Source organism: Calonectris borealis, chromosome 4, assembly GCF_964195595.1.
Source record: "Calonectris borealis chromosome 4, bCalBor7.hap1.2, whole genome shotgun sequence".
NCBI classification, from domain to species: Eukaryota; Metazoa; Chordata; class Aves; order Procellariiformes; family Procellariidae; genus Calonectris; species Calonectris borealis.
The window spans coordinates 947,400-959,543 of record NC_134315.1 but is presented as its reverse complement, the minus strand read 5'-3'; the positions used below and the strand labels follow the sequence as shown (position 1 = coordinate 959,543).

The 12,144-nt window shown below is 49.8% G+C and overlaps 1 protein-coding gene across 1 annotated transcript in view; it reads right to left on the bottom strand.

Annotated features, from left to right (window-relative positions):
- DYSF (dysferlin) overlaps positions 1-12,144 on the bottom strand; it is a 105,553-nt gene that overhangs the window by 23,446 nt on the left and 69,963 nt on the right. Inside the window, exons 45-49 of the mRNA XM_075148332.1 lie at positions 10,354-10,524; positions 9,143-9,285; positions 6,096-6,235; positions 4,147-4,235; positions 3,823-3,918 (exon numbers count right to left, since the gene is read on the bottom strand). Coding sequence (XP_075004433.1) covers positions 3,823-3,918; positions 4,147-4,235; positions 6,096-6,235; positions 9,143-9,285; positions 10,354-10,524 — 639 coding nt within the window. The remainder of the gene's footprint in view (positions 1-3,822; positions 3,919-4,146; positions 4,236-6,095; positions 6,236-9,142; positions 9,286-10,353; positions 10,525-12,144) is intronic.

Below are 12,144 nucleotides of genomic sequence, written 5' to 3'. Positions count from 1 at the left end.
GGGAATGCAACAGTCCCTGCAGTGTGGGGAGATGAATCAGTGCTGGTGGCAGCAGCCTGAGAAGCTCTGCAATCTCTTCTCCGCCCTCCTCTGAGTTTTATGGATGTTTTAAAGACTCAACAATGCCTTAAGCTCCGACTCGAAGTTGTCACTTACTCATCCGTAAGCACACATCAGGTTCTAACCTGCCTTGGTGAGAGCTCCCTTCCCCTTTGCAGCCACCCCAACAAACTGACCTTGTAGTTAGCCCCTAGAGCCAGTCCTGTTGATGAGGCAACCATGCTAAAGGACCAAAGGGCCATTTTTTCCCCTCTATTCTCTGTCGATTTCTCGAAGATTGTTATTTGAAAATCCTAAACAGCCCAGAAGTTCTTCCCCAGGAGAATCCCAGAGTGGCCAGACCCTGATGTGGCCAGGCTGGTCCCCAGCCGCTGCCCTTAGAGACAGGTCATCGCAGCACAGTTCCCCTCCTGGTCTAAAAGAGCTTGCTGTGGGCACTCTGCAACCAGCCCAGGGGCAAACTGAAAACTTTCCATAACAACTACTTTTTTCCAGCTGTGAGTTTTGCAACTGTCGGGTTTTCATTCTGCCCTCTTTCCCTGTCCAAGATTTTTCAATCTTCAGCAATCAACGAAACAAAACAAAACAATAAAACACATCCATTTGTGTATTTAGAGCCCTTTTGGAGGAAGGCCAGAAGATTCACAGAGAATCTCTAATGAAAACAATTATCTCGTTTGATTGTTTTCCACTTAAATTGAAAATAAGGTTTTTTTGCCCAGCTATATAAATTATTCCCTCTTCTCCAGTGCTTGAGAGGAGCACATGACCCACCCCAAATGTGTTGTGGGAGACAGGGAAGGGAGGTCTACTCAAGTTCATCCTACGGTACACATCACATGCACATGTGTTACACGGACAACAAGGGCTTGGTGGCAGTGGGAATTGTGTGATGAGGTTACACTAATACTTAAATTGTGGCTGGATTATTTGATTTGATCTGATAGGATGCAAATGGGAAGCCTGTGTGTTTATCCACATCCTTCAAAGTTTGGCAGAGACCCTCGGAGGATGCAGTGTGAGCGCCCTCTCCTTGCAGGCAAACAAAAGGACAAATAAATGGTTTGATCTGGATGCCTCTTTGGCACAGTTTTTTTTTTTTCTTGCAGAATTTGCTGCACCCTCCCCACTGCAAAAAGGAGGTGCCAGAAATCAAAAGCATTCAAGTGACAGTGTCCCAGAATTAAAAACATAACGTAGGAATGGCCATGGTGACCAACCAAAGGCCCATCTTGCCCAGTATCCTGCCTCTGACCAGGACCAACAGCAGATGTCCAGGTAAGAGTATGGGACTGGGGCACACACATCCTGATACCTTCCCAACACACCTCTCCAGACTCCAATAATTTGCAGGTCAGAGATCTGAATAAAATAATAATAATAATGATAATGATAGAATATACAAAGTGATTGATGCACAATGCAATTGCTCACCACCCGCACTGACCGATAACCAAGTAGCAGTCGGTACTTCCTGGAACATGCCTACCATTCATATACTGAGCATGACGTCACATGGTATGGAATACCCCGTTGGCCAGCTGGGCTGGCTGTCCTGGCTGTGCTCCCTCCCAGCGCTTGTTTTGTTTTTTTTAAGCTGAATGTCCTTGACTAACAGGGTACTTAGAAACAACTGAAAACATCAGTGTATTATCAACATTCTTCTCATACTGAATCCAAAACACAGAACTAGGAAGAAATTTAACTTTATCCCAGCCGAAACCAGGACATATTTTTGTACTTAACAGGACTGGGTGAATTTTTGGCCCATTAATTCATCCAGTATTTTTTAAATCCTTGTGACTTAAGGTAGCTGCAATATCCAAAGGCAAAGTCAGGTTCTTAAATCTAAAAGGCGACTTTGTTCTCAAAACTCGCACACTTCCCTCTTTGCTCAACGTGAGTGTAAGATTTTGGAGGACCCAGGCCATCCTTTTACTTAGGAACCCAAAAGGGGATGTAGATGAGTTTTAAAGATGCCACATAATAGCACATAAATCTTAGTGGTGGTTGGTTGGAAGGGGATTCTGGAAACTTCTAGTCCAATTGGCTCAAAGCAGTACTGGTTTTACCTTGAAATATCTTGAAAAATTTGCAAGATGATGAGTGAAAACCTCCCACCTCCCATGTGGGTTCAGTGTTGGTCCATCCTCTTGGTGAAGTAAAACCTTTTATTGGAAATGTCACTATGAAAACAATATAAAAATATCCTCCATCTGTGACAGTGACAGAGAGGTCTGTTAACTCAAAAAAACCATCTTCGGTTCCTAATGAATATGATTTCCCTACACTACCACTCTTTTGTCTGCCTACAGCACAAGTCTTTAGGAAGAGAAGGTCTCTCTGCACTCAGCCTTGCACAATCTAAACAAAAGTGAGACCTCTTCGTGCTATTGTAAGACTATCAATAAATAACTGATTAAATTAAATAAAATAAACAGCCACTGTCTCAGGCATAATAGAAAAGCTCCTATTTCATTTACCTGCCTAACTGACTCGACAACAATTTATATATTATGTAGAAGATAACGTCCAAGAGACTGAGATTCCAGCTGTGGCCCTGCCTAATGGGTAAAATGGAGAATAACCTGGCAATAGCCTCCTCAGAGAAGCACTGCCAGATCTTCGGAAGGAAAGCCACAGGTAAAAGCTCCTTATCCATTGAATTCACCCTAAAGTAGGCTCCAGCCCCTGCTCAGGAGGCAGCGGTGGATGGAAGGAACGGTCCCCACCAAAGCAGCACCACGCCATGGTGGTGAAGGTCACTTTGCCCACAGGATCCCCTGTCTGTAGGGCAGATGCTTAAGCCCACGAAGGACCGTTGCCTCCCCTCCCAACAGGATTATTCAGGATTTATCCAGAGATGCTAGTGATGCAGCCATTTGGGGGGGAGACGAGGAAGTTGAGCAAGATTTTTAACTCATTTACAGCACTGTGAGATTTGCTTGGTCATTGGGGATGCTAAAAGGCAGGCGAGGGATATCAGCAAGCGCTGGATGCTCTCGCTTTCCCGTAACACCCTGCAAGCACTACTATTTCAGAGCCCCGAAGTGCACAGAGCAGCTTAGCTGGAGCTGATAACAATGCACTTGATGCGAATACCAGGTAAGCAGCGCGCATTCTGGATTTACAGGAGGAAAATTGGGATTGTAAAAAAGGGATTTACAGTCTGTTTCAAAATCCTACCTCTTCCTGTCCATAAATCCAAAGAACGCACAAAATAAGTAAGTCCCTTGGCTGGGATTGCACCATTTTACACAAGATAAAACATAAATGGAGTCAGGCAGAGAAGGGAATGTGCCAGAGGAGTTACTGCTGGTTGCCACATTTCTGTGTGTTTCAAGGAAAAAAGGGAATTCCAAAAAAAGCAGCTATGCAAACAAGCCAACCTATGTATATGGAACGAGCCCGTGGCTGTCCCGGGAGAGGAGCTGGGAAGGAGCCGGCAGTGGAAATGCAGACTACGTGCCCCGATGGCTAGGCTGCTTCCCCACATCTTATCTCTCTAAATGTAAATATTGTCATCTAAGTATCCAAGAGATACAAAGAAAAACTTGTTGTCGTGAAGCGGTTACGAGCCCAGCACAGACGTGTCTGCCAAGAAGCTGGATCCATAGCTGGAGAGGTGGGAATGGTCCCTTCATCCCGGGGGTTCATGTCTGCCACAGCAAGGTTGCTACAAGGGCCGTGTTAACTCCTTCACTGCTGCTTTTGTGCCTTCAGGCTACGGTACCCGGAGGACGCAGAAGCGGGGTGGCTTACCCTTTGACGTAGATGTCACTCATCTTCTCCCCGGTGATGCTGAGGTCATCGAGGATGACGTCCTTGGTGTTCCAGATGATGCAGCGCAAGAAGAACCTGGACAACCCCGGGAACAAAAGCAACATGAGAGGGTGGAAATCTTGGTCCAGAGCCCACCTAGACAGTCTGGTTGTGCTACTCAGCTATTTAGCTGAAGGAGCCAAGTAGTGAATTCTCTTTCTTTGAAGATGAGCCCCCATCTGACATCTCCAAGCCCTCTCCTCTCCCCTCACAAACAGAAGGTGCTGAAACCAGCACCGCACTAAGAAATGAAAAACAAATTACCTCTTGGCTTTGCGTGGCGTGATGTTGAAAGGGGGGCCAGGCTGACCCAGAGATTTTGGAAACAGGTCCACCCACATCTGTAGCTTTCCCTGTATGAAAAGAAAGACACATGAAGCCTGGTGAGCCTCCTAACTGGGTTACCTTCACCTCCTCAGTAAGACCTAGTAGTGGAGAGAGAAAATATCAAGTGCTCCCATGCTCCTTAATTGAAAACTAAGGTTTCCCTATCAGGAAAGTGTCATTAAGTATTACATTAAAATTATTTTAGTGATAGCTGGGTATATGTTAATGGCTTGCGATATATAAGTGGTTGGTCTGGATAAGCTGAAGGTGCACTCTGGCTTTACTCTCCATGGCTGACTATCTTTACATGGGGACAGACTAAAGACTAGGTCCATGGGAGGTGTTGGAGAAGCAAGCAGCTCACTCATTTTCCATGGTGTCACCAGTTGTCACCAGCTGGACAGCTGGTTTATGGGTTTCTGACCATTGGAGTGGAGGATGGGATGAGGAGAGGGAAATCTAATTCCACTTTCACAAAACCTTTCCAGGGAGAGAGCAGCAGAAATGCAGCTGAAATCTCAGGGGGGGTGTTTTTAGGTGGTCTCTTTTACTGTAAAACACCAATGGGTGCCAATAAAATATTTTATTGTGCAGTCTCAAGGGTTGAAAGAAAAAAAAAAAAAGCCATCCTTTGACAATCAGCCCATCACAGAGGAGTTTGTGGTTTGCTTGCTTTTTGGCAAGAAAATCTTCCATTTCAGCAGAAAACTTTAAAAGCCCGACCTGGCTTTCAGCTCCCTACAAACAGCCCGATAGAGCCAGCCTGTTCTGCGGCTTTGCAGCGGGTCAGAGCCATGCTTTTGGGAACGGCCCTGAGTGCAACATGTCCTGAGTCACACAGGTTAATTCCCTGGACCCAGCATCACCCTACGGATGCTCTTGGTAGAAGCACCGGTGCAGGGCAGACCCTGATTGCTCTGCCCATATGCAACCCCATGTCATGGAGGAAGCACCCTTGCTCCATGGCTGGTCCAACAAGACCATGACACCTGTACCTATAAGAACAGCACAGACCCACTGGTCACCAGATAGCAGCCATCTCCTGCCTCTAACCATCATTTTCATTGGGTGAATTAACATGAAAAGGTGTTAGAGTAGTTGCCAGTGCATTTACTTCTGCCAGCAGCTCTCCTCTCCCACCACTGGAGAGGTGGTCTGGTTAAAAATGAACCTCCGAAGGGAAATGGCTGAAACGGTGCAGATGAGTGGCTATGCACATTTACACCAGCTGCAGAGCCAGTCTCTCGAAACTGCCTTTGCAATGCAACTGGAACATGTATGACAGATGATAATTAATCATTTTGTTCTTCAGGAGGCAGCATTTTTTGATCCAAATGCATAAACTACACATATGTGTTAATCAAAGAAAAGGGGTTAGGCTAAATACAGATACCTGGATTTTGATTGGTTTTGGATGGAAGCCCGTTTAGTTTTCATTTGGCTTAAAAACACCTAATCTGCCACACTTTACACCTCCAAGAGCAGGTTCATGCTGCAGAAATCATGCTGCTGCATTGCCAAAGGAGCCTGCGGTGTCATTACCATTATAGAATAATTCTGCATTAAGACTTTCAGATCAGAAATTACTTCCCCCCCCCCAAAAAAAAAGAAGAATTGTGAGCAAATGCTGAAGAAAATGAACACAGGAGGCTGGAATCGATCTCCCCAAGCACCCTGAGCAAGTCAGCCACGGAGCTGAGCTCCAGCCTGCGTTTGATAGCCAGTGCTCTGCTCTGCCCTGAAAGCTGATTGCCCTCCCCAGGAACAGCCCGTCTCCTGGAGCGGGTGTCCCCAGCACGGCTCCGCAGCGAGCCAGCCACCTGGTTAGCACTGGATGGAAAGAGGTGATGCTCTTGGTCTTGCCCTGGACACATCACACCACCCACCTGCTCGATTTCTGGCTGGAGAGGGCTGTAAAGAGGTCTCGTCTCCACATGCTCCGGCACCAGCCCTTGCTTCCGCAGCGCGTACAGGGCGAGACGCTCCTCCACCGGCCCCAGGTGGGGGTTGAGGGGTTTGCCATCCTCTGCCACGGAGCAGACAAATGTTGTGGTTTAACCCGGCAGGCAGCCAAACACCACACAGCCGCTCGCTCACTCCCCCAACACACAGTGGGATGAGGGAGAGAATCGAAAAAAAAAGGAAAATTCATGGATTGAGATAAAGACAGCTTAATAGAACAGAAAAGGAAGGGAAAATAATAATAATAATAATAATGGTAGAATACACAAAATGAGTGATGCACAATGCAATTGCTCACCACCCACCGACCGATGCCCAGCTCATCCCCAAGCAGCGATCACTACTTCCCAGACCACGCCTCCTAGTTTATATGCTGAGCATGACGTCTTATGGTATGGAATACCCGTTGGCCAGTTTGGGTCAGCTGTCCTGGCTGTGCTCCCTCCCAGCCTCTTGTGCACCTGGCAGAGCATGGGAAGCTAAAAAGTCCTTGACTAGGGTAAACGCTACTTAGCAACAACTAAAACATCAGAGTGTTATCAACATTCTTCTCATACCAAACCCAAAACACAGCACTATGCCAGCTACTGGGAGATTAACTCTATCCCAGCTGGAACAAAGACAACAAAGAACAGTGTTACGCCATGGCTGCAGCTGTGCAGGACCACGTTCTGATTGCCCCATGGGAGCTCCACAAGGGAGCAAGCATGAGCCCACCAACCTCATTGCAGCCAGGAGCAAGCAGGAGGAGCGCAGCCTCTGTTTGCAAATCCACCATCATCACAAACCCTCCGGGACACAGTGTTCCCAGTGGGACATGTGGGCAAACCGCTGTGCAATGGGACAGGGACCTGTGGGCAGTCTCATGCAAGTCTCCCCCCACATCACAGCAAATGAAACATTGCAAGGACCACGTTGAAGCACATGGAAAGGAGACTCCAGTCTTTGATTCTGCTCAAGGGTTTAGGCCTCCTAAAATCATGGCAGTTGGGGCTGCAGGGTCCCCAGAAGCCCTCCAGTCCATGCTGCGGCTCTGCTGCCATTCCCACCCCCAGCTGAGGTTTATCTAACGTGTGATCAAAGGTCTTCAGGGAGAGGAGACGAAAGGGTCTGCTCTGGTGCAGTTTGCAAGCACTTGTGTGATGGATGTTGTTTAAATCCCATCATTTAAAACCATCCAGGATCTTCAGCCTGGCAGAGAGGAGTGCAGCGGGAATGAGCTCCCTGCAGGGTCCCGCTTCTTCTCTGCTGGGTTCATGTTGAAAGACAGAAATGAGAGGAAAAGGATGGCCATGCAGGAACCACCAGCTCGATGGCCAGTCATAGTCCCTGCTCCAGCCCTCGCTGCTCCCACTGGGGTTTTGTCGTCTTTCATCAAAATGCACCCGCACACAACAGCCACAGCAAACACCGGGCCAGCCGTGAGCAGACCTGAAACCATCTCCACCTCCTCAAGGAGGACATCACCCCCAAGACACTGCCTTTCAGCCACAGCATTTCAAGGCCACGCACCTTCGAGGACGTTTGAAATGAAATGCGCTCCATAAATATTATTACAGCTCTGCAACTTTCAGGTGATATATCCCAGCTCCTTTCTTGGCAATATCTTGAAGTGGTTAACTTCAGACATATGGGCTATTTCCCAAGCAGTGGAAACCTGGCATGCATGCGTGTGTGTGTGTGTGTGTGTGCGCGCACAGGAAAAAGAAAAAGCCCCTCTCAGAAAACAACAAATGTGGGGGTTATGGAATAATGGTCCGGGTGCAGTGCTTGTAAAACCCATGCTCTCGTGTTTAATAGCTTCACTTTATACCGCCAGGTTCAGATCTGACATTGCTCTGCGAACACAGCTGGTTTCCAGATCTCCTTGAGGTCAAGCATCAGACTTTGTTCTGTTTTTTGAACTGATTGCCATTAAAGCAGAGGAAGGTGAAAGGCAGGGGCTGGGAGAGGGGGGAAGACCCCGCTCGGTTTAACACCTTTCCAGCCTTGCTGAAAACCTTTCGCATAACGAGAGGCTGCAAAGGAGCCGCTGCTTCCCCACTCCTCCTCCTCCTCCTAAGAGGAGAACCATGAATTTGTGCCTTGATTCCCAAGAGCAGGGAGGGGGATCATCCCTGGGCTGTGTCGTCTTGTGCCTCTGCAGGCCAAGTCCTCCTTGATGGCTCTGCAATACTGCAGTGGCCTTAACAAAGTCAAACTGCAGCTCCTGGGCCATACAGTGGGGTTTCACCTCCTCCCTGGGCCAAAACACCCCTTCCATGCTTTAAAGCAGACTTTTCTCTAAAAGGGTAACTTCTGCCCCCAAGGATGCCAGTCAGACGGGCATGAGCTGGTGCCCAGGATATTGCAGGTGTCAGCGTTGGTGGTTTTTTGTGCAAACAAGAAAATGCCTCCCCAACACTCGGTGATATTTTCTCCCTGCTGGCAGAGGCTGATTTTGCACTTCCAGCTAGAGCACGCCTCGCCCCCGAGGCACGAGCGTGGTGCGATACGCTGGGCACGGTGTGTATGATATTGTCTCCCTCTAGTGACTCCAGCCCCAAAACACACAGATGCAAACGGCACAACGGCTCCTCCAGCCCACGCAGTAGCTGGAAGATCAGGCTGGAGCCTTTCTGGCTGCGACGGACTTCGATGCTCCCAGCCTGCGTGTATTTGGTTTGCTGCAAGCAGCAAAGGGCCGTCACTCAAGGCCAAAGTTAACGTGGCTGGATTGCAGGTCTGGGTTCAACTCTGGGGTTTGGTGCAGATCCAGCTGCAACCTGCAGCCTTTGGGGCAGAGCCAAGCTTGGGAAAGGTGCAGAGCCAACCTGGACAGCAAGGAGGATGGGGGGGACGTGCCCATCACCCAGTCCTGGCCTCCATGATAACCCCCCACCGTGGTATGTTCATGACCTCCAACTCCATCCCTTGCTCTGGATAAAGGAAAGCTTTTAAAGGAAACCCCGAAGCAGCCCCGTTACCTTACCCAGTTCAGAGAGAATGTATTCTTGCTCCCTGAAGATGACCCGGTCGGACTTGTAGGTGGGAGCCTTGTAGTTGTGCTGCAGGGAGAAGAGGTGAAGCAGCTGGGAAGGACGGAGTTGGTCTCGCCACTGGTTGGGTCCAGAGCTGAAACCAAACAGGTGGGAAAACAGCAGCTCAACACATGATAAAACATCTTCCAGCCTCAGCAAGGGGCAGCAGCAGCGTTACACCAAAGAGGGCTGGTCTGAGGAAGGTGTAGCCAGCTCCAAGTCTGTGCTCACCTTGGCCCACTGGTGAATGGGGCTGCATGTCCCACACCCCACTCAGCCCTGGCTTGCAGGGCTGGGATGCCCTGACAGCCCCCCTCAGACCCACCAGGTCACCCTTCAGCGGGCCCCATGCGTGGGGGATGTCCTCACCATGGTGTCCCCAAGAGGCATCAGGGACGTAACAGGATCTCCCCAAGGAGATTTCTGTTATTTGAAGCATTTCATGCTTCTGGAGGAGAGCCAGGGCTCAGGGAAGTTCCTCAAATGTGAGGCTTCTCTGGTGTGAATCTGTCTCTCTAGACAAATCTCTGCGGTGAAGTAGAGCATGGTCAGGTCCCCCTGGGACAGCCCTGGGACAGCAGACCCATGGGCTGAGGCATCAAAAGAAGGACATTGAGGTGCTGGAGCGTGTCCAGAGAAGGGCAACGAAGCTGGTGAAGGGCCTGGAGCACAAGTCTGATGGGGAGCGGCTGAGGGAACTGGGGGTGTTCAGCCTGGAGAAGAGGAGGCTGAGGGGAGACCTCATCGCGCTCTACAACTACCTGAAAGGAGGTTGTAGTGAGGTGGGGGTTGGTCTCTTCTCCCAAGTAACAGCGATAGGACGAGAGGAAATGGCCTCAAGTTGCACCAAGGGAGGTTTAGATTGGACATTAGGAGAAATTTCTTTACTGAAAGAGTGGTCAGGCCTTGGAACAGGCTGCCCAGGGAAGTGGTGGAGTCACCATCCCTGGAGGTATTTAAAAGATGTGCAGATGAGGCCCTTAGGGACATGGTGTAGTGGGCATGGTGGTGTTGGGTTGATGGTTGGACTTGATGATCTTAGAGGTCTTTTCCAACGTTAATGATTCTATGGTTCTATCACCCTGGTCCCCAGGGCCAGTGCGGCACCACGCAGTCCTGGCAGATACAGACACCCACTGCCTGAGCTCACAGAGGTACTTACATGCAGTAGGTTTGGGGGAGGCCACAGCGTGCCCCGTATTTCGACAGGAACCGGTTCTCCAGATCTATGACTGTCTCCCCAATCTTCTCATCCTTTGACAGAAGGTCGTAGTCGTAGAGCGTGATCTTCAGGTCCTTCTCCAGGGGCAGAATGCAGCTCAGCTCGAACATCCTGTGCAGCGGGAGCCGAGAAAGACCCATGAGGTGGAGGTTCATGCTGCTGAGTGCTCCGCGGGAAACAGACCCACACACCATCCCAACCCACCAGTGCGGGGAAGGGCAGTGCACCCACCGCGCATCTTTGCCACGTTGGTCCAGTACTATTGGTCCTGTGTTGTATTGGCTTAGCTTGTGGATGTGCACTAAGCAGGCATGCTTTGGGTTTCTTTTTGCCTGGTTGAATTACTCTCAAGCAAACTTTGCCCCTGCTTAGTTTCTCCATCTGCTCATTGGACATGATGATGGTCATGGCAATATCCAGGGAAAAGAGCAGCAGGCAAGAGTCAGGAACGATCATTCATGGAATTTGAAAGGAGGAGAAATGACAGCTTTGGAAAACCATCTGCTCTTTGAGGCCAAAGAGCAAATGTCCAAAACAGGAGACAAGCCTGCTTGGGCCAAGCTTGTGGTCAGCATGAGACTGACCCCCCAAAGCCTCCTTGTCCTCTACTCTCGCTTCTAAGCACCTTTTTTCTGTGCTGTCTCCTCTGCCGTCATTACACCACAGTCCACAAACTGACAGGACATAAAGCAAGAGCAAAGCTTCCTCTCCCTCTTCAAACAAAGGACAGCAAGAGACAAAGCACCAAGACCCCACCAAAACACAACACCGGTGCATCGTGGATGTCAGCGACGTGGAAGGTGGTACGAGAGGATGAGCAGGACAGTCCAGGTCTGACCCAGCACTACCAGGGACCCCTCCACCTGCTGCTGAAAGGCAGGCAATGCTGGGGGGAAACACGATGCCCATTCCCACCGCCAGCACCCACCCCGCAGCAGCTTTTAAGGAGGGGAAGTGAGTGATTATGCCACCAATTAAGAGTGCAGGAGGAACTGGGGTCAGCAGAAAGTAATTAGCTAAAGCTGGACGGCGGCCAGCCGCCCAGGGAAAAGCTCGTGAAACGAGACGTTTAATAGCCGCCAGCAGCCAGGACCTCGGTTTTACATCTTGCTTTAAAGACCGGGTGGGAGGTGCAGCGCGCTGTCTAGACGGCCTCTGGCCGGGAGCCAGGCTTGGCGAAGGAGGACTTGCTCTGCCAAGCAGAGTTCACCAGGGTCTGGCTGTGGGCTCTGCCACAGGGCAGTAGGTCCTGGCCCACCAGAGACCGGGGTTCCCTCATGCTAGATGGGGAGCAACCACCATAGCAAAGGCAGAGCTGCCACCTCCATTTGGCAGAAGAGGAGGAAACAGGTTGTCTAATGCACACTGTCCTCTGCAGTCTCACCAGTGTCACCCTCACCATCCCTCTCCCTTTTCCTCCATCCTTGCAGACGGTGTATATCCCTCTCCCTCTTGCTTTGTTGGGAAGGTGTCACACCATTGACATCCTGAGCTGGCGAGAGCCACCTAAGAAAACCAGCTGGACATGTGGAGTAGGGTTTGACCCCTTTTGTGCTGCAGCATAATCCCCTACATCTAATCCCAGCTTTTCTGGGAGACCAAAGTCCTATCGGCACGCAGAGGCTGAGCACCAGGTTTTCCTCTACCTCCCTCCACTTTGCCTGGTCCCTCTGCTGCTTTCTGCCTCTGATGAATACTTTCTTCTGAAAAATGTTATCTTCTGCCTTTTTT